We start from the raw sequence: 23698 nt of genomic DNA, 5'->3' as shown, positions 1-23698 counted from the left end.
GTATCACATGCTCAAAAATTAAAAAAGAAAGTATTTTGCTCACATAGTGTATTCAAGTGTTTCACATCATTCTTAGAATGAACAGCAACTATCTCTCTAACAGCATTAAACTGCTTGGTCTTCATAATGAAGACTATGTGTGTTTTCTATGAGGTATAGACTGAATTTTTAAATATAATTTAAATGAAATTCAGGCTTTGAAGGTCAACTACCCCACGAGTGTGAAGAGCTGCAAAGCATGGAGTTCTTTAGCTTAAAGCAAGAAACTTTCTACTTCTAGCCAGTTCAAGGTTACTAGACCAGACAGTCTGGTGCCACTCTAAACTATATGTAAGCAAATGTTCTGCAGTTACCACACCAAAGACATGCACATTAATTCTTTGGTAGGGCTGTACCTAAACAAGCACCACTGTTAATATGTAGTATGATATAACATAGGTCTGCAACATGTACATGGCTGAAAGACAGCAAATGTGCTTCTTCAGTATTCAGGACAGAAGAAGTGTGAATTGGACACAGCAGATTCCTGTGAAATGTTGATACCTATGTGAATATAAAAAACAACATGGCATCACATCCCAGATAACTGTAACCTTAACATATCATCTGAACCATAATGTAAATCTAAAAAAACGAGATCACTGATGAATAAATCCACAGATGATCAGGATATACTGGTGGGATTTTAAAAGGCAAAAAGAACAAGTCACAAGTGAGAAAAATACATAAACTTTCATATACCATATTCTCTCACAAGTATCTACAATGTGGGCAACATGTTTCAGCACATATATGCCATTTTCAAGTCCTTGAATGCTTCAATACATATGCAAATTTTTATATTAAAGGGGAATCTATGTATTTATGTGATTTAGTCTAGCCACCCTAGAAGTATATTCCCCCATATGTTAACACATGCACTCAAGTATCTCTGGGTCTGTATAGTTAGTGCCTCGTAACTTTAGCCACGCAGAAAGCTAAACGCTGTTGTGGAGCACGTGAAGCTGTACGCTTGCTGTAGTGACGTTCAGAGCTACTCCCCGAGCAGAAAATATTGCCTATGGAGACCAGAAGTAGATACACAACATATTATACACCTGTCCACACTCCAAGACGCTACATTCCAAACTGGTAGTACCCACTCTGACGTAAGCTGATAAGACTGCTCCCCCAGCTCCGTGAGAGATGGTATGACCCCTCTACCATGGCTAGAGTTCCGAGGAACTAACAAAAGATGAAATATACACGCTGAAACATGTTGCATACCTTATAGAAACTTGTGAGAAAACATGCGATATTTGACTGAAAATATATATTTCTGTTGATTTCACACTACAATGCTGGAAGTAAGGCTTTGCTGCTGTCTGCATTCCTTTGCTGCTATGAACATGGGCCCCATTTTTAAATAACATCAAATGTTATTAAATAATTACTAACATAGTTAATTTGCAGGTGAGAGTACTACATATGCTATATTGAGAAAGATGATGATTAGTTGTGCAAATTAAGCATCGTCTACACTGTGACATCAAATTAAATGCAGATGAGGGTGACTTTGCAGGATTCTAAACAAGGAAGATTAATTCTGTGAAAGTGAACCAAAGAGCAAAGATCTGGAATTCTTGCAGTCATATTAGTTACACTAAGACTATGTCATCAATTCTGGGAAAGACAGATTACAATCAGAGATCTCTGAGCCAGTCTTATCTTTACCAGACATAGATTGAAAATCCAGTAGCAGAGTGTATGAGCAAACAGTGGGCAATATACTGCATACTCAAAATTATGTTCCACAAATCCCTGTTTGTAAAGGATCAATTGTTCAATAGTATTCATAATTATAAAAACCTAAAATACTGATTTTACTTTCCTTCAGTATGCCTGTCCTGTGTTTTTGCAAGCACATCATGGCCTCCGCAAGGGCCCTTCTGTTAATGCCTTTTCCGAGCATATTCATACATATCCCTTCAAGTCTCCTCAATCCCTTTCTTCATGACCAACGGCATTTCAGTCATGGAAGAAACCAACGCTGGAGGAAGGTTAAAGAGGATGCGACACTGTACATTGCTTGCCAAATATTATATTATCCAAAAGTTTCCATGGGGCATCATTTCAAGAGAAACTAATTATCTCTTTCCTTCCAATTCACCTGAGCTCATACCTCCCAGTGTATACATACAAGGAATATAGTACTCAAAAAATATACCTACACGTGTTCACTACAACAATGTTCACATCATTCTTTTAAAAGAAAACAAATGCCAATCTTCAAGAGCAGTAACACAAAACACAATCCAAGAAATGTTTGTACATCTGACAATGTACATGAGAAATGTCTTCAAGGACATTGTCAGCATGAGCTTGTGTGTCTGCATGTTTCTGCAAAAGTATAAAGATGAAACAATATACTACATATACTAATTCAGTACACTTCATTCTAGACCATACAGTATATTCACAACAGGGTTACTAATTTGGGTCATTGTGCCTCCTCTACTAGAATAATAAACAGCACTTAAGCTGGTAAACAACCAGGAACATGCATTCACTTAAAACAACAAAATGTAAGAAGAAAATAGTGAGTGGCTAACTGAAGTAAATATAAAAACTGGCCACAAAATTAAGGAATTTGTGTTGAAAACTAAGAGAAAATTCATGAAGTTCAAATGTAAAATCATGGATAAAATGCTTTGTTTCAATTCATATGTCAATTTTGCTTTTGTGCACCACTACCACATAAGAAATCATATTTCATGACCACACAAAACTACTGTCAAAATTGTTCACATATATTCTGATCTTCAATGCTTTGGAAAGTAGGACAATAATAGTTTTTGAACAGAACAGTAACAAGTACTTCCAGAATTCATTCTACTCTTAATTTTAATAATTAACATCATTTCTACTTAATACTGTTGTTCAGATATATTTTAGCACTTTAAAAATATTTAATACACATAACTAATTCATTCTTTCATTGTACATAACCATTTGACATGATATAAACCTCTGCTGCTGAAATACATCATTCAATAACCCAAGAAAAAACAACAGAAATATTCTTTCATCAACCTCAAAAAGTACAAGTCCATCAATAAAGCTCTATGATACAGTGATCAATTATACAGAACATACAAAATTTTTGGGAGTTTGGTTGGAAATGAATCTAAGGTGGACTGCACATACTCAACAACTAGCAAATAAATTATGTAAAATATGTTTTCCCTTACAAGTAGTCAAAACAGTATCAGGGTTAGAGACTGTTCGCACCTTATATCATGCTTATTTTCAATCCTTGTTATTAGATGGATTGATATTTTGGGGCAATTCAGGAAATGCAAAATTGATCTTTAGGTTGTGNGGCAGTAGAAACAATTGTTGAACTATAACCTATTTTAAACTTGGTTAACACAATATTAAATGTTCATATTTTTTCAAATATTTTATTTTCAAAATGGAGTGAAACTGAATCCCATCGTACTCAGCATTAAATAACCCGGCGGAGGTCGTGGAATTTTTAAGGGCGGAAAATTTCAGGGAACAAGTTCTCCGGGAGGGACTTTAAGCCGTGGGTCCCGTGTCGTACATTTACGGCACGTAAAAGATCCTCATGTCTCTAGGAGACCTCTGAGCAAAATTATTAGGCAACAATTCCCTGCCCAAGTAGTCTCCAATGCCTCTGGTAGATGGGGAAATATCACNGACTTGTTCATAGTGCCATGTAATACGAGTCTATACAAAAACAATTTCAATAATAGTGGACTTCCATATGTTAAATCAGTTGCCACAATATATTAAAGAGATACCAGTAATATACAAGTTTAAAAAGACTTTGAAGACATTCCTACTTGATCTTTGTTTCTATAGTATAGACAAGTTTCTCGTTTGGGGGCAAATCCTACTTCTAATCACTTGTAAACATATATTTCAAGAAAAATTAACTTGCAGATTTTAATATCAGTAATGTTATAGGAATCCCTACTGCCCTACTATGTATTTTTTTCTTACAGGAACAAGATCGAGGATACCGGGGTATTTTGTGCCAGGATCTATGGCTCAGGTCTTCAGGCATACAGCGGTGTCATGTGTTAAAACGATTATATTAGTTCTATTATTAGAATCATCATTGTATCATCTTAGTATATTATTATTATTATTATTATTATCATTTATTGTAAAGTATTTGACTTGTCCTATATCATATATAATGATCCATGGATATGAAGTAAATAAATAAAAAAATATAACCAATAAACAGTGCTCAACAAATTAACATTCTGAATCATATTATCTAACACTCTTGGTAAGGGGTTTTTTTGTAATTTATTTGTTAATAACATTGTCAGTAGCTCAGATTATACAGCATCAAATAACAGAATGATTAATGAATGATGAATCGAAAAGGATGTAAAATAAAGGGGACAAGGACTATTTCAAAGTGCTGTCCTGGGATTTGCCTGGAAGGTATGGGGAGAAGTAGAAAAACTTCAGCCTTAGTCAGAATAGTCCATACCTCAACCAATATTTGTATACAGCAACTGAAGGCCTATCACTGCATATATACAAACTTTCTACCAGATTTCATACTCAGATGACTGAATATGGGACAAAGGTACCATGACATGGATGGGGGAGGTGTCAGACGGCTTGCACACACACACACACACACACACACACAAGATCGAAGACCACGGGCAGCCTCTTCTGTCTTCATGCAACCAAAACTTAACTGTACATATAATTTTACAAAAACAGCATCTTAATCTCAATTATAAAGCTAATATATGAAGAAGTAATAATAAAAATGAAATACTAAACCTTTTACTGATCTGATTCCTAACCAACACCTAGACCACCACAAATACTGCCACATAAGTGATCCAATCTAAACTTTAATTGCAAATTCTATACCACTAAGGTTCATTTTAGTATTATTCTCCTACTTCTGTCTCAGTCTTCCAACTGGACGCTTTCCATTTATCTCAACCAACCTGAAAGCCCTTTTGAATTTTGTTATGCTTGCACTTAACATTCTGTTCCTTATTACAGATTTTTCTTCTTGCTTCATTCACTTTCCCTTTGGTACAAATTTATGTCATGCACTTGATTTTAAATTTACATACACTGTCACACTACACACTGTATGATTATGTAATGAAGAATTTAAGGCCACAAACATACTTCATAGCAGGGGCAAAGACTATCAGCAAATACTTCCACATAACCAGAAGTTCTTGTTTATCTTGCATAAAATATATCTATCACTCTCCTCCCTTGACTTCCTATCAATTTCAATGCTAAAGAACAGTTGATACCATATCACAAAATAACCAGTTGGTAAATCAGTCACTTAAAACAAAAAAAAAACAGTATGAAGTGACAAGTACAAAAGGTTAACCAAAACTTGAAAGAACTCAAAATTTACTTACAACACAAATGGCTAAGAAAAGAAGCAGGTGCCTTTAATGGTAAAAATAAGCAACACCAAAATCTGTTTGGCTTTAAATAAAGGTGCTTTAAGTGGCATAAATAAGCATTACTAAATCTGTTCGGCTAACGTTCAGGGCAAATTATCCATGGTTCTTGAAAATTATTCTACAACACTGTATATTCACACTCAGTTTCTGTCCTACTTTCATTACTTTGCGAATATATATGTAGGCTTATGAGTTCACCTTGCAGTTCGTGCATGCGTTCCTGTTCATCACCTCCCTAACAACTTTCAAACGCCTGTACCAATCTTCATTACACCTGGTATGTGTATCATGCCACCTCAACAGAGTTCTTCACAAATCCCTCCCATTAGTAATACCAACAGTGACGTCTCCCAAATTGCTGAAGTAATAGCCTTAATATTACTTGAATGCTTCAACCAATCACCACCATGAAACTTGGTGTGTACATCATGCTACCTGAGGCCATCTCAAATGCATACTTCAGAAATTCCTCCCATCAGTAATACCAACACTCAAGTCTCCCAAATTTGTATGGTAATAACCATACTATTACTTGAATGCCTGAACCAATCATTATTATACTTGGTACAAACACCATGCCATATGAGGCACTTCAACAGCATATCACATTACCTCCAGTAACACAGACATTCTCCAGGACATACTTCTGTGTGAAGTTCATATCATAAGAACTGTTTTCCATTCAGCACTATGTGTCTTGTAACCATGTTCATGCTACACTCCACATTCAACAAGCTCATAATGTCAAGAAACATAATATTTGTAGTATTTAAGTATTATAAGAACATTCAGTAATACTGTACTTCACACATAAAGGTTTATCAACAAACTCACTGCCATATACATGGCCAAAATTACATTTTTGGGAGCTGTTGGAATATTTCAATGAGTATTCTGTGTGATATATACTGAACACGGTTAACTTCACGGTTAAATAATCTTGCCACGCATGCAGTTTTGCTGATATAAGAAAGGTGGACCTTAGTCAAAACATGAATGAACACCACCACTAATTTTCAGTAACTTCTTCAGGAGCGGTCAACCATGTCATAATTATTTACTGTACAAGGGAAAATTACATAATTAGATTGATGACATCAACCTGGAATCACAAGATTCTCCAGTTATCGCCAATTTCTATTAAAGACTATTTGAGCAACCAGCACTAAGTTCAGCTCTATCAAAACCAACTAAGTGGTACAGTACACAAATGATACACTCCTGGTTAGACCCCAAGGTATAGAAGAAGTAAAGAAATTCCAGAGAAATCTCAACATCCATAAAACATCAACGTCTTGATGAAATCTGATGAGTGCAAAAGACTGGCATTCTCAGGTTTACAGGTAAAGACAAACCATGATATTTTTTTTCAGTGCAGCATACAGCCTACAGGAAACACATACATATCCATAACAACATCCTTGTTCTCACAGAATTGCGCTCTTCCCCTTAAACTCATTCAGCATGCAAAGACCATATATTTCACAGAAACACTGGTTGGGTAAATCTAGAATTTAAGGAAACCTTGAATTAAAATTGCTACAGTCAGCAGTCATCTATTAGTCCTTCAACCACCGACTGAAATCACATTCACAGGGGGAGAGAGGAGTGGTCACTATACCTTACATATGGACCACTCCTGACAAGCCCAGCTTTCACATGGCAAGGTTTACAAGAAATTTAGATACTTCAGCCAGAAAAAATGCATATCTATGCATTCCAATAAAAGACGACCTAAGCATCAAATCTCACATACATTGCATCACATCACATCATTGGAATCAGAGGCAATCTCTAAAATGTTGTAAATTCATATCACACTAACGCAACTGATCGCATAGGATGTCACTGTATTAAGTCACCATTAATGGTACAAATCATATACAGGACAATTTCTGTACAACTAAAACTGAGTTTGTTACTACTTAGAAATCTTAACTTGAATCAACTGTTAAAATCGCTCTTATTACTCCAAGGTCAACCCTGTTTTGAAGTGTACTAGATGAAAATAATCAGTGTTAAAGGTTAAAAATTGGAAGACGGTATATTTCTGAAGCAGTAATTCATATTATTTGCGAACAGTTAGAGTTGAAGCTGGCAAGAATAGCAGCACTCTATCAGAAACAACAAAACAATCTAAAATCAGTACATTCAAATGGTAATAAAACTTGCACAAACAAGGACGTTTCACAGCATAAGTAAAAAGGACACTAACTCAACCTGGATAAACTTCAGCAAGGCATCACATAATACGGGCATTTTGCAATCTTTTGTTGTGAAAGTACCAAAGACAGAGTTGCCTGTAAATCATAAATGTCAACCAAAGGACATAATATATAATGATAAAGTTTATTCTGAAAAAAATACGAACATGATGACCTTGAAAAGATACCTGCAGGTATGAGTGTCATTCATTTTGGGATCCCCAAAGTTCTACAACAAACTGAGCAGCTGACATGGCGGGAATAGAGTAAATCAAAATTTCCCAGCCTGTGAAACTTAACATTTTGTGAATTTAAAAGAGAGCTTGATGGGTCTGACGACTTACAATTAAAATCTCCTAAACATGTAACTTTTTATTTGCTTTTTGTTATTTTAGAACAAAAGTTATACCTGACCAAGATCTATACTTTTATATATATATATTCAACATTTTGTGGAGGGTACATGAAGATTTCTATTAAATGTAGGTTCTACTGTGACCACAATTTCAACCAGTACCCTTTTCACTGAGTTGTTTGTCTGCCTATTCCACATTTCTTAAATTTCTTAAATAAAGAAACTGAATGTAATTCTGCAAACAAAACGTAACAGAAAAATTAATCAGGCGATATTCAAAATGACAAATAATGTATAATATAAACTTAAACTTAAACTTGTAGATATAGTCTGTTGTGTTACACAGATATAAAATATATGTCGAAAAGTTCAGTAGAACAACTTTATTGTAATAAGACAAAAGGTTATATATTCCAGGCAGTTTAACCTATGTATATTTCATCATATTCAGAGGATCTCAAATTAGGAACATATCAATGACATAAACAAAAAAAAAACTAAATCTGGGTCTTCATAGCATATTCTTGAAACAGACCACATATGGCAAAATGGAAAACAGCATGGGTAGCATATACATCCCCCCTCCCAACCCAAAAAGAGGAAAGAAAAATATCTTAATATTTTGGAACAATTCCGCATTTATAACAATGTAAAATATAGAATATATCCAAACAACTTTTACAAAACTAACTAACTGAAACCTACTTTTTGAATGAATGAATGAATGAATGACATTTTAAACTGCAAGACAGTACAACTAAACAGTGGGGCACTTTAATCTGCAACTAGCCTGCATTCAACCCTCAAGCACCATTCCATCAAAAATGCAATGCCACTATAAGACAGTACAGAGGAACAACGGAACAATTCACCCTGCAGCTGGCTCACAGACTACTCTCATGTACCACATCATTAACATCTCCAAACACACTCACCTAGAGACTCTTAAAAAATCCTGCTTCACTGTGGAATCACTTCTATTTCATTTATATTTTCTAGAATTAAGTTTTAACAGACACTCTTATTTATACGTGACCTACTAGTACTAAACAATACAGCTAACTCCATTAACCCATACACAACACTACTTAATAACACAAAACTTCCTCTACACACATTCTTTTGCAAAGGTATGATGATGATACACGACTGAAAATGAAACATGTAACCTTTTTAATTATTACAAATAAGTTGCAGTCTAGCTGAGCTTTTAATATATATAACACATTACAGCCAAATAAGATATGAAAGCAAATAACTTTTTTTTAAATGCAGATAACATAAATTTGATTTGTTTCATTCTGGTCCGTCACACTACCAATTACAAAGACAAAAATAACACTGTCCAATGTGACTATTTAAGTTTTATCATTTGAAGACTCATCACCCTTACATGTTTCGATCCCTACGGATCATCCTCAGAGGGCATCAATACTTTTTCAGGAACTACAATAGATGTTAATTATATACATACACATATAAGGTCTGAAATGCAAAATGTACACAATGTTCAACCTTTCATATTCACAGCAGCCTTCCTGGTGTTAACATTTTTTTAAGTTTTTTAAAAACTTTTAAGCTTGAACTTGAAAGTTTTTAAAAAACTTTAAAAAGTTTTAGCACCAGGAAGGCTGCTGTGAATATGAAAGGCTGAACATTGTGTACACACACACACACACACACACTCAAGAAAAATAGTACTTAATAACTCTGAAGCAAATGCATTTTGTGCAGCTAACATGTTTTACTTACATGGCTAAAGGGCACTTGATAAGAGTACATCAAGGAGCTTCTCTCAGAACTAATAATGCCTATTTTCCTACTGCATATATTTCTAGTCCTACAATTCTCACGTTAACACCTCATTTTGATAACATAAATCTATAATTCAACAACAATTTAGCTCATGTGCTAGCATGCTGGACATGAAATGGTCACAATCAAATTCTTGCCAACCGAAATTTATTTTGGTTTCCACTCTAAACAGGCTATAGATTACTGCTGCTGCTGCTGCTGTTCACAAATATGATATTAATGCTTTAGTCATTTTCATTATTTATTTTTCAGAAGAACTAAGTATTTAAGTACACATTTTATCACTAGAGATATTTAATTTGTCTCACATAACCTCACAATTTCTCACCTTCATCATGTTTGGAGTTACTGAATAACATACAACATTTCATACAGAATTTGCAGGCATATTTATGCTCTATCTCCATAACAAATTTCACATGACTATCTCCTGCAATTCATTCATTATAACCATTATTCAAAAGCTAAATACAGATTTCATTCAATCACCACATTATTGCTTCACATTAAAAAAAATTACCTTAAAAGGAGAATATGTTTCAAACATCTATTACCATGAAGAATTCTATCTTCTGCGACATAATACCATGTAGTCCATTGAAAGTAAACTGACATTTCGAAGGATCATCACCTCCATCTTCAGGGTTGAAGAATAAGGCAAGCACAAAACCAGCATGACAGCAGGTGGAAAGAAGAGCCTACATTTTGATCCACAACCCACATTTTTAAATCACATTCACCTAATGGCCCTAAACAACAGTTTATATTGGGAATGTGTCTACTTTCTATGTGTATAACAACAATGATCTCAGCCATCAAGTTCACTTGATTATATCAGGGGTTCACAATACCTGATCTCATACAACTACTTGTTTAATCAATTCAATTCAATTTATTTCAAATTCAAAAATAGATCCAGATACAGGCTGGGAAGCAACCATTGGATATAGAATGAGTCACAGATCAAAAAACAAGCATTCCATTCACACAGGAACAAGTCAAGGCATTCATAACATAAAACAAAATAAAAGAACATATCAGCCATATCACCTCGTTGGTGTCTCCACCTTATCGTGGTGAGGGGGTTTGAGTATGCCAAGGACCCTGAGAGCTATACCAGCGGTAGCGTAGCTACTGGTAGGGCCTCCCTTGCTGGACAGGTCAAAGGGTAGGCATCAGACGAAGAGAGACACCAAAAATTGATGCCGGAAGCAGCGTCATCAGCAGCGACTTGAAGCACAGGGCAAATGATGCTCGAGATGGTTCAAGTTCGTATAGCAACAGGCGTGACCAGAGTGGTTTGAACGGCAGTTGTACTGCGATGTGGAAAGCAAATGGAAAAACTACCACATTATCACTTTTCCTGGATAGTCTCTTTCCAAAAACAGAAGATCGCATTAAGTGGAGGAACTGTTTTGGAAGAGACTGTGGACCTGTCGTCTGACAGATTACTGATGAATGAATGAATCAGCCATATATACAACAAAACTCCCACAGTCTGCTTTTACCGGTTCTCACAGTCTCTTCGCCAGTAAAAGCAGACTGTCTGCTTTTACCGGTTCTCACGGTCCCTTCGCTTGCAGATTTCTTATATTTTTTCTTCTACCCTGAAGATGGAGGCGATACGTTCCTCCGAAACGTCAATTAACACCACATATACACGGTGCCAAATCCCAGAAGACTGCTTTCTTCATAATTTTAATTTATTGAGAACTTCAGTCACACTATGCAGTAAATTTAGAGGATCTGGATTGGATATAATCACACTAGTATCACCAGCAAAGAGGATAGGATAGGAAGTCCTATTTAATACTAGAGGCAAATCATTAATACAGATCAAGAATAACAGGGGACCCAAAATGGATCCCTGCGGGACACCATGGGATATTAAGCCCCAATTTGAATAGGTATTTAGGTTACTATCATTACCTTGTAATTTAATTCTCTGGAACCTTCCTTTAAGATAAGATGCTATCCGTTTATGCATCGGACCCGTAATACCATAGAATTCCAACTTAGATAATAAAATCTTGTGATTGACACAATCAAAGGCCTTTTTTAAATCACAAAATATTCCCCCCACATTTTATGGCCAGCATTTATGGCAGTTATGGTCAGGTCAAGCAATTTATTAATGGCCTTTTAAGTGGAAAATTTCTTCGAAATCCAAACTGTTCATTGGCTAAAATATTGTTGATAGTCAAATGATGACAAAGTCTTACAAACACCACTCTCTCAAATATCTTCGAAAAGGAAGTCAATAAGGATATAGGCCTATAATTACTGATAAGATTTTTATCACCATTTTTGTATATAGGTTTTATCTCAGAGAATTTTAGCCTATCAGGAAATATACCGGTAGCTAACGATCTATTTATTATGTATGTTAAGGATGAGGTAATAAAATGTTTACAACTTTTTAATACTTTGATAGGGATCTCATCATACCCAGTAGAATTGGTCATTTTCAATTTGTCTATAATATTTTCAATTTTATTTGTTGTAACATAACTATAATTGATCGGAGGGAAAGTGGTTGTAAATATATTAGTTAAATATTCATTAGCCTTATTACATATGTCAAGAATATCACAATTTTTTAGTGTACTTTTGGTAATGGTCTCTGCTATTGATAAAAAATATTTATTGAAGGATTCAGCAATCATTTTAGTATTGATATATGATCTATCGGGAGCACTCAAGTTTGGTATAATTTCATGATAGGGTTTCCTCCCGGTCAATGATTTAACAAAACTCCAAGTGGTCTTAGTTCTATTATTGGAGTTTATAATTAGTTTATCATAATATGAACGTTTGGCTCTCATAATATTTCTAGATAGATCTTTAGAGAACAGCTTATAGTAACTTTGTATATGAGGGTTATTACTCTCCTTACAGCTTAAATACAAACGTCTTTTTATGCTACATTTAGTTTTAATACTAGGTTATATCCATACTTTAGTATTAGTATGGGGTCTAGTAAGACATTTGGGAAAACTATTACAAAAGGGTCTTAAGAAAATGTTTAAAAACGGGTTTAACACAACATTCACTTCATTATTATCAAATACAGTAGAACTTGGTTATAACGTCGTAAAAGGGACCTAAAAATAGTGTCGTTATAAACGAATGTCGCTGTAACCGAAATGGGCACTTCCACAGTAGCCTTATGTTAGTCACGTAAAAATCTACCAAAAACCGANACACACTTTCTAAATTACGTTCAATGTCGATATCAGAGAAATTTAGGAATGAAAATGACGTTACATACGAGGTTGATGCATTTGTGCATGTCGTACTAAGCAAGGTATAAAAACAGTTGCTTTATGAGGAATTAGTTCGTACCATTGAATATTTGACGCAATAGACAAGGTGTCGCAGAAACCGATGTTGCTATAACCAAGTTTTACTGTACTTCATTCCAAAGTTCATTACTAAGATTATAATTAAAATTTAACGAGGAATATTTGTCAATTTTTCTTATCATTCGTGAACATTTAACATACGGGGGCATAGTAATATCATGGATCATTATTAATTGCGCATCATGATCAGACATACCATTATACATAGGTGATAATTTAAATCTTCCCATTCTGGAGTAATCAATAAATATATTATCGATAGTTGATTTAGAAGTATTGGTTATTCTAGTAGGGAAGTTAACAGTGCTAAAGAGATTGTAACAGTTTAATAGGGAATTGAGTTGATTCTTTTTATGATTATCAGTGAGGTAATCAATATTGAAATCGCCACATATAATGAATTCAGTTTTTGATGTGTATAATGATTTGAGCACCTCGTCCATTCTGAGTATAAAATCACTAAAATTACCGGAGGGGGCTCTGTACACAGATAAAATATAAACATGTGATGGTTCATGTCAAATTTTTACTGCACAAATTTCTATATCAAATTCTACACAATATTTATCAAGATTTACAGCAACAAATTTTATATAGTTGAGAACAAATATACATGTCCCACCTTTCATAGCATTATTTCTACAAAAAAATGGCCCCAACCACATAATTTTCCATTACAGTGTTATAGATTTCGGCATACTTTAGATGGTGCTCGCTAATACAAATGATATGTGGTAGCTCAATAAATAATCATAATTCCACCATGCCTGGAATACACTGGGCTTTATCATTTATTGATTAAAATCTACCTGCACTAGAGAGAACCTCTGAATTTAGTCTTAACAGTTCTTCAGAATTTAGACCCACTCTGAACTATTAGTTGTTTCCAAAACCACATTACAATCTTAAAAGTTCTGTTGCTGCACAATACTGCAACAATACATTCTGCCTACTTTTCTTGTTCTGTATCAAAAAGGATACTTATGGCATCATACATGTTTAATTTGGTTGTGTGTGTGTGGGGGGAGGAAACCCACACATCCATGCATGAATGCCTGTATAGACCCTTCTGTAATAAGCTCTAAACGAACTGGTTTACTCAGCAGTAAATCTGCTGCGAAAGTAATGCAATAGAAGGAAACCACATCATTACATTCATAATACCAAAATGGTGATGACAAAACTTCTAAGATGACAGCAATACTCATTCTGTATGTTGTTAGTAGTTACTATAGGATTCTGATGATGGTGTATAACACACCGATATACTGGGTTTTTGGACTTTATCCATCGTCCTGGTTTTTAAGATAACTAATAAAAACACGACGTTTCGGAAACTGGATCTGTTTCCGTCCTCAGGTAAAGGAAAACACCTATTCTGTTGAGTCCGTTAGAAAGAGCTTCCCTCAATCACTGGACCTGTGATTGAGGCTAGCTCTTTCTAACGGACTCAACAGAATAGGTGTTTTCCTTTACCTGAGGACGGAAACAGATCCAGTTTCCGAAACGTCGTGTTTTTATTAGTTATCTTAAAAACCAGGACAATGGATAAAGTCCAAAAACCCAATATATCAGTCTGTATGTTGCTCTTGAACATCCTATGATGATATGCCAGATGTCAAGACAGAAAGTGATGGGAACAAGGAACATACCAGACCTTTATATACAATGAACAGCTTTCTTGAAACAACTACGACAGCTGAGTTTGTTAATGAGTGATCACTATGGGTGAGAAATGTGAAATATGCTAATTCCACTAAAGATTCTTAACATGCAATAAAACCTCATATTGTAAAGCCTGATTTTCTAACCTGAAATGGACTAAGGATTCATGTCAGTATTCTAAAATTAAATAACTAATCAAGCCAATATATATTTTAATAGATAAGTATAACTCAAGTGTGCTTTTTTCCATATCAATTCATAACACTAAAAATACTGCTGTGTGAAACTCTTACCTTCAGTCAGTTGTACAATTCCTTTTGAAAGCTGCTATAGGTGGATTTATCACTTGTGATTGCTTAGAACTGCAATGAAAAAATAAGACGGGCTCTTTTCAGATATATTCCAGTATCAAGTGATGACACAAACTAAAATCTTAAATTAATGCACATTAATGCATATTTCATTCACTAATAATCATAACTAACGAATTTAATTATGAATAAAAATTACGCCATTTAACTCTTACTATAAAGTAATCATTAACATTGCATGTCACCTTATCTATTCACATATATTGTACCTATAACCCTTAAAATTTAAAACAAGATGTAGCAATCCATAATTTAATTACGGACGTTTTCAAATCAGGGTGATAATGATATAAAGGCAAGCATACTTTACAGAACAATGCATGTAACAAAATCTACAGTTTTAGAGCATTAGGGCAATCGAAATATGATAAAAATGCTAATAACATAGACAGTCAATTTCAAGACTTGACCTCTACCGCCTTCTTTTTACATTCTTTGATTAATGACCTATGCCTATAAGGTGTCAACTGTCTGAAACGCAATGAGAATAATTATATCTTTAAAAAAGTAACTTCTGTAAGCCTTGATCACGGAACAATAAGCATTGCTTAATATAATACCTTGCCTTGGCTAAATTCAACGTCCATTGCATATTAGGCCTATGATTTCAGCACGTACCACACTAATCCTATCATACAAGTGTACTTCCTCTGACGTCACCGAACCCTCCTTGTGCGTTCAACTTGACCTCGAAGAAATATCTTTCTGAATTCATCTGCATATGTACCTGATCTATTGAAATAACATTTTCCCATGCTTCACAATAAGTCACAATTTAATTCCAAATTAACCGATCCTGCAGCAAGAACGTTAACATGTCTCCGTCGGTGAATATTACACTTCCCGATGATGTCATTATGACATCACTAATCGCCAACCTTCATCTCCCGCAAGCATTGTGACCTTGATGTGCGAACACACTGTTGTCATTTACGATATGTTTATATTCTTGAGTCGCATATGACGGTAGACAATAACAATCATGCTACAGTTCCAGGGGTATATCGAATTTCCTCTTACGAAATTCTCCTTCTGATACTGTCCCCGCCCACTCACTGTTGCTTAAAACAAAAAGTAGTATAAATATGCAGTTAAACCCCATGTGTCTAATTTGAATTTTGTGTTGACTTGTTTGGCAGGATCAGATTTCATAACTGCAAGATATGTTGTTCTCAGATAGCTCTAAGATTTACAGGGTAAATAATTAATAGTAGTAATCGTAAAATACAATACTATTACATTCACGAAATTGGATGTTACATTGTAGTCTTCTGGATTATGACATTGTACAAACTTATTGGTGAAGATCCACAAGAATGCCAGAACATGAACCTTCACGTCTGAAAACCGCACGTCGTGTTTGTAGGTGCTCATGTTTCCCCGGCGACGTTGGCAATAAAATGTGAAAAGTAAGGAAGAAGAATTTGATTGTTGATCAACCGATGTATTACGAATAGCTTACAGAAATCCAACATTTCAGAGGGCACTGATATTTGTACTGTGTGGGGCTTACAACAGTTAGATCATTATGGATATTCGAACCGACCGCGAATTAGGGTACGCGACTACTTATTTCCCGTCATTTCCAGTCACTGAATGTACGAACGAGGAAGGAGAAACAGAGAACGCATCGATATTTCATGTAGCGTTCTGCCGAGGCCGGTGTTCATTGTATATCGAGGAATATCTTATTTTAGATCTGCCTCCTCACATTTTAGCACACAGAAATCTAATCTGGATCCCCACACCTTTGAACATTATCGCATTTGCATTTTGTGCAGAAGAAAAGTGATCTTAAGGGTTGGCATGTACTCGGGAAATCTTCGAACTGGCCAAGTGTAGTGTGTACGCTGTGTACACCGGTGTACACTGTACCGTACCGTACTGCATATGCAGGATAGGCGGAATGATCGACAGAAAGATATGTCGATTGATTCTGGTTGCTTTAAATGTGTAACTGGAAGTGTGTATACCAAGGCAATAAGAAAGTCATTGGAGAATAAGCACAAGACAGATCATACACTTAATTTTACATAATGGAGACATTTCTTCTAACCATTCCACAATAGGGATTATAAATCCATGTTTAATTAGCATGTTGCTATTAATTATGTACGGTTTACATACAAATCAACAACCCAGATATGACAAAAATAATCCATTTACTTTCTGACAGGGTTGCCAGCCATTGCATAACTATTACGAGCACAGATAACTCCCACGGATCAACAGAACTCCTGCCCAGATGATCATGAGCATCATGAGCCCTGATCGTGAGGGTAGGTTACCGTTGTATACTTTTCAAAGTATTATGTATGTGTAGGTGGTCGGGTGTTATAAGTACATGTTAAAGTGTCAACTCTTACGTTACGGTCTACTTATGTTGCGTATAGTGTTTCAGAGTGAAGTCGACTATGTTTACAGTAAAGTAACAAATTTGTGCGGCATTGTTAGGTTTGAAGTTTGTAATGTACTCAGCGGACATGCACAATTATAGAAAATCAATAGCATGCGATAAGCCTTTATTGTTTCATTGTAGTTTGTGAAATTACAAGGTAATTTTGCAAAATGGATCATAATTATACAAATGAAACCGAAGATGAACATTATTTCCCTGTGGAAGTTGAACTGGAAGAGATAGAAAAAGATGGAGATAGCCTTCTGATTGATCTCGTGAAACGTTATCCACATTTGTATAACAGAACATGTAAAGACTATAAAGATGTACTTGTGAAGGAGAATACATGGCAGGAAATAGCAGTCATGATGAGTATGCCTGGTATGTGTGTGCACTTTCTTTAGTGAATAGGGTTAGGATGATTCTAATGGAAGGAAATTCGAAGTTGTGGTTGTTTTTAATCACAAGGGATAATATATTTTATACCGTATTTAAAGTATACTGTAGCAGTGGAAGGCGCGCGATACTTGGAATGATTGTCCATGGTTATGATTCTATGACAAACAGTAAAACTTCATATCCACACATGCAGCAGTGTAACTCAACCAGTTACAATAATAAACTCTTCAAAGAGGATGTGTTGCAAACATCAGGATCAGCAGAACACATCTGTTTATTTACCCATCCACTTTTAAGAAATGATGTATAATCTTTTAAACTGGGAATGCAAGTGATTGATGTGGTTCTAAAACTGCCTGTTTTATTATAATTTGAATTTTTTTTCTTATAAGAATTGGGCCTTGTGTAAACTATTCTAGATGCTGCACAAAAATCCTTTGTCAGTGGTTAGTCACTGGCTTCCCATTGCAGCAGCACAGGTCTGGTCATATGGGATTTGTGGTGAACAAAGTGGACTGGAGCAGGTTTTGTACTTTTGTTTCTCTTGCCAATCTTCATTCCACCAATTGCCCCACAGTCACCATCATCTATGATCTGGGGCTGGTACAATAGGCCATTAGTGGCTGCAGTACCAAGTGGACTCAGTCTCACCACACTAAGAACAATAATGTATGTAAATGAAACAGTGCTAACAGAAGTACAATCTTTTGGGTTGTAACATTTGTAGTTTTATCAAAGTCCACAGATATTTTGAAGGAAGTTATCGCCTCCATCTTCAGGGTTGAAGATTAAGGCAAAGAAAATCCACTGATATTTGAAGGCGAATGGGCTTACGAACAGTAAGAACAAGAACATTAGAGATTTAAATGAAGGAATAAATGAATTTAAGAAGCGTTACCAACCTAGCATTTGATAAAGGGTAAGAACAGTGATCACCTTGCAGATTCTCACAACATTTTGAAAGAGTGCAAAAATTACTTCTCTGAGCTGTTGAATGCACATAGGGTTAGTGATGTTAGACAGATGGAAATACATATAGCTGATCAGTTAGTACATATTCCTTGTCCTTTTGATGTTGAAATTACTATTGCAAAATTGAAAAGATATATGTCACTGATAGTGATCAAATTCTGGCAGAACTGAGTCAAGCTGGAGGTGAAACAGTGTGGTCTGAGATCCACACGCTCATTAATTCTGTTTGGAATAAGGAAGAATTGCCTGATTGGTGGAACAAGTCTATTATTGTACCAGTTCCCAAGACTGGTGATAAAACTGACTAGCAATTGTCGTGGAATATCACTATCAACTGCGTACAAAAATTTTATCCAATATTCTTCTCTTAAGTTTTAGTCCATATATAGATGAAATTATTGCAGATCATCAGTGAGGGTTTTGACATAAGAGATCAACTACTGATCACATCTTTTGCATTTGTCAGATACTGGAGAAAAGGTGGGAGTACAATGAGACTGTACATCAGCTATTCGTAGACTTGAAGAAAGTCTATGATTCAGTTAAAAGAGAAGTATCGTACATTATTCTCATAGAATTTGGGGTACCCATGAAACTAGTTGGGCTGATTAAAATGTGTTTAAATGAAATGTGTAGTAAAGTCTATATAGGTGAACATTTGTTTGATACATTTTATGCCATAAAGACAGATGCGTGAGTGATACACCTGATGATGGCTGTTTGTGGCCGAAACATGTAGTGTGTAAGGGAAAGCAAAAACGAAAGACCTATAATATATGGTTGCACTGAAGACAGAGTTTGTATCATGTGCCATAAAGAAAAACAGGAACTTTAATTAACACCAGTAAGGAGGTTTGTCCAAAATAATATGCAGAGAAAAGTAAGGATATGTTGCTGTCTTATCACCAGAATGCAGGGGAAAATTATGTCATAAAGACATAAAAACAGATCCTTTGAAAACATGTCACAGTTAAAATATTTAGGAAAAGTAGTAAGAGGTTAAAAAAAAAAAGGTAAAGTTGTCCCTGTACTTAAGTAATTAAGCACTATGCTATGAAGACATATGGGGGATTCAAGGTTTAGACCCACGTTCTCTTGACCTCAGCACTAGTTAGAGGAATAGCAGTAACAGATAAAAATTTGATTCAGGAGGAAATTAAGAGGAGATTGAATTCAGGTAATGCTTGCTACCATTCAGTCCAGAAGCTTTTGTCTGCCGTCTGAAAACTTAAAAATTAGAATATGCAAAACTATAATTCTGAGGATTAAAATAATGAAGTGACAGGAGGTTGTAGAAAACTGCATAAAGAGGAGCTTCATAACTTGTACTCTTTGCCAAGTATAATTAGAATGAAGTGGAGGAGGATGGATGGGGAGAAGAGGAATGCATGTAGGATACTGGTGGTAGAGCCAGAAGGAAAGAGACCACTAGGAAGACCAAGAGAGGGATAGGGACTAGTGGAGGGCTCTTGTGAACACAGTGATGATAAGTTTGGTTTTGTAAAATGTTGAGAAATTCTTGGGCAGCTTCTCAAGAAGGACTATGTTCCAAGGATTTACTTAGTCATTCATTCGTGGTAGACTGAAAATGTACTCAGCCTGATGATTGAGGATGTACTTGTTTTTAGCTATTTCCTGTGGGTACTGGGTCACTTTCAACAGTGGAAAATGGACCAGAGCAGGAAGATGACCACATACTCCACACGGAATCGAGTTTCTGAATTTGTGGAGCTTTACTTCCTCCCCTCATATGTCTTCACACTGTGTTGCTCATGCAGAGTGAACTTGACTTTCTTCACTACTGGTACTGGTACTTAATAATGATTTTCTCTTGCAGCTGCGGAATGTCAAAACAGATGGCTGCGACTCAGGGAAAGGTTTACAAAGGAAAAACGCATGGAGGAGAAGGAAAGACGAAATGAAAGTACAAGTGAGGTTCCAAAAAGAAGACCTTGGCACTTATTTTCGAACATGTCTTTCCTTACTACACACATTAGGAAGAGGAGGTAGGCATAACACTGGTCACATTTCATGCAGATGAATTTACTGGAAGGTTGTATTTTACTGTATGGGAAATAGTGGAAAATTATTGAGAGATTATGAATGGATATGCTGCTTCAAGTATACAGATATTTTGATCTTAAGTTTCGTGTGTCAGCTTGGATATACTTTTAAAATGTCAGTTCTTTGAGACTTGCAGAATCAAATTCTGAAACTGAAAAATTAATTCGTTTGTACCTGGGTGGAACAGTAATAGCAAGCTTAGTGATTATCTCCATGTAAGTGCAGTAAGAAATAAAAGTGGATAGAAAGAGAAAATTTGCAGCAATAAGAGAAAATTATGTTCCCACAGTGGTGAAGTTTAAGACTGCAGTCTTTTGGAATGTAACACCGTTTATTCAGGTAGATGGTTACCGACCTGTCAGAGGAACCTGCTGCTTATGTCAGAATAGCAAAAGAAGTTCTCTGCCTGAAGGTGCAGGCAGTAGGTTCCTCTGAAATGCTTTAACCATCTGCTAGCCTGTACTGCACCATATCAGACAAAAAGTTATAAAATTCTTCATGCATGTGTGGGATGTGACACTAGTTCCATTTTGTCAACCTTCATAAGCTTGATGACTCCAATTGCATATACATAACATTGTTTCACTCTGGTTTCAGATCTTTCCGACCAATAAGACCTTTAATCCAATCAGTTTGCTCATTGTCGGCTGCAGAAGTTGCCAATTCTCCCGATGACGTTTTATGTCAAATTGAATTGTCACCAGAAATGTTACCACATGCCACAGCAGAAGTGTTACCACCTGTGAAAACAGAAGTGTTATCAACTGTGGGATCATCAATATCAACAACTGCTGCAACTACTGTGGCAACAGCAGCAACTTCTCCCATACTAACAACAGGGTCATCACCTGTAGCAACAGTGGAAGCAAGCTCAACTACATCTACCTTATCACTGCCAAAACTGCTGTCTTCAGATAAAACAACAAAATGCCAGACTTGTGAAGACAGACACAAGAGAAAGGTTGGGGATGATTTGGAACAATCATGTTTGTCACTGTCATCAGTAATAGCAAAACTTGTAGAAAATTCACCAACAAGAAAATGTTCAGATGAAGATGACCTTTTTGGTGAACTTGTAACAGCAGAACTTAAGAAAATGAAATCTGGTGAGAAAGAAAGTGTAAAAATGGAATTATCTAAAATATTGTATAACAGAAGAAATAGCCACGAATAATAATTAGTATGGCAAAATCATCAGGGTCTTGTCTGTAGTAAGTTTGCTTGTGTGCTTGCATATTATTGTTATTATGTTAATTTACAACTTTGTTTTAGCTGCATGGGATATATACAATCGTATGTGGTGGGAAAGGATCATGAATAATAAGTAGGGAAGGATTTTGATGGGCTTTTTCACAGTACTGTCTTTAACCTTGAGAGAGTAAAGAGAATCATGACAATCTGAGTGGTGATAGCCATTAACCCATCTAAGATTCAGATCTGGTACATCCCAAACATAAAGCCTTGAATGCTGCAACTTCTTACTGACCTGCTTGGCAGTATTTTTATTAAAATTGATATCTATACTTATGTTTTCTTAATTACATTCGTCATTGAGCTGCACTGCTGCAGATTCAGTGTATGAATTATGAATCATAACACATTCACAAACCAGACAAACTCAGTGGCCTGCAGTCTGCAAGGAGTGACCGCCGCTTTTCGGTGAAGTCAGTGCTAACCTTTGCAGATAGAGGGTGTTGTGGTCAGTGCACCAGTTTCCCATGGCTGTTAATCTCGGTTTTCTAGATCGTAGCTGCTATTCCCTTAAAATAGCCCCTCAATTATCCTCATGAGGCTGAATGGACCCCATTCCAGACCCACAACTTCTCAGAAGAAGTCTGGTAGCCCTGAGAATCGAACCCAGGACCTCTGGATCTGTAGACATGAACTCTGACCACTAGACCACAGAGGCGGTACCATAACATATTGACTCATAATTTTTTATATTTTTTCCCCTGGTAAGATTTTATGTCCCAGACTGGTGTTTTGAGATATATGTTGTTTTTACCATTTGTCAGTTGTCACAGGCTGATGAGAGTTGTACCCACCAGCCATAATGGACTTCCTTAAAGCTTGCACTCACCTGGTAGATGCATAAATGAAAACATCTCAGCATGTGGGAGTGGACACCACGTTTGTCCATATTGGATGGACCACTGTTGTGGAAAGGCAGATGTTCTGTATTTGGCACTGGTGTCCTCCACGCAGGCATCATATTAAATATTTGAATTAGCACCCACAAGAGTTCTCACACTGAAACACAGAATCTCATGGTTGAATGGTTAGCACTGCTTTTTATTCAGGAGACCCTAAAATTGAATCTTTGTCCAGAGAATGGCTGTCCTGACTGAACTTTTTTTAAGGTTTTCAACTCAGTTACTGGGATAGTGCCTTAAAATAGGCCACAACAATTACCATGTTCTTCCCAAATCATTCACAGTCTTCCTCCCATTTGGTGTAACATAGCTTGTGCAGTAGAGAAAACATCTAATATGTATGTAAAGATGTAAGTGTGCTGTCATTTTCTGTCTGTTTCCATGAATTTAGTAGAGAGCACCTAAAGATTTGAAATTTATTCTGACACTTGTCAACACCTACAGTAGCCACTGCTGACAC

General features: G+C 35.9%; 2 protein-coding genes across 4 annotated transcripts in view; one reads left to right on the top strand and one right to left on the bottom strand.

The window, feature by feature from the left end:
* LOC111866173 (myocyte-specific enhancer factor 2) overlaps positions 1 to 16127 on the bottom strand; it is a 208281-nt gene extending 192154 nt beyond the window's left edge. The window contains exons 1-2 of one of the 3 annotated variants that reach the window (XM_023854855.2): positions 15980 to 16127; positions 15175 to 15243 (exon numbers count right to left, since the gene is read on the bottom strand). The gene's annotated coding sequence lies outside the window, so the exon portion shown is untranslated. Of the gene's footprint in view, positions 1 to 15174; positions 15244 to 15812; positions 15959 to 15979 lie in introns of those variants that run through there. The other 2 variants (XM_023854856.2, XM_023854854.2) reach the window with 2 other exon arrangements.
* Positions 16128 to 17508: 1381 nt separating this feature from the next.
* On the top strand, positions 17509 to 22796 carry LOC111866192 (transcription factor Adf-1). Its single transcript, XM_023854918.2, has 3 exons — positions 17509 to 18031; positions 20859 to 21027; positions 21683 to 22796. Exons 1-3 carry the CDS (start codon positions 17821 to 17823, stop codon positions 22257 to 22259), a joined length of 957 nt encoding a protein of 318 aa, XP_023710686.1. The 5' UTR covers positions 17509 to 17820; the 3' UTR covers positions 22260 to 22796.
* Positions 22797 to 23698: the final 902 nt, after the last annotated feature.

The sequence above is a fragment of the Cryptotermes secundus genome, unplaced genomic scaffold (genome assembly GCF_002891405.2).
Source record: "Cryptotermes secundus unplaced genomic scaffold, Csec_1.0 scaffold599, whole genome shotgun sequence".
Taxonomy (NCBI): Eukaryota; Metazoa; Arthropoda; class Insecta; order Blattodea; family Kalotermitidae; genus Cryptotermes; species Cryptotermes secundus.
This window is presented reverse-complemented; position numbering and strand designations above follow the sequence as displayed.

What these genes read in the sequence shown, in the direction of transcription:
- LOC111866192 (XM_023854918.2), top strand. Translation starts at nt 17,821, where the DNA reads ATGGATCATAATTATACAAATGAAACCGAAGATGAACATTATTTCCCT. An exon ending in AGTCATGATGAGTATGCCTG is followed by an intron (nt 18,032 to 20,858) that starts GTATGTGTGTGC and finishes TTTCTCTTGCAG; the next exon opens with CTGCGGAATGTCAAAACAGA. An exon ending in ACACACATTAGGAAGAGGAG is followed by an intron (nt 21,028 to 21,682) that starts GTAGGCATAACA and finishes CTCTGGTTTCAG; the next exon opens with ATCTTTCCGACCAATAAGAC.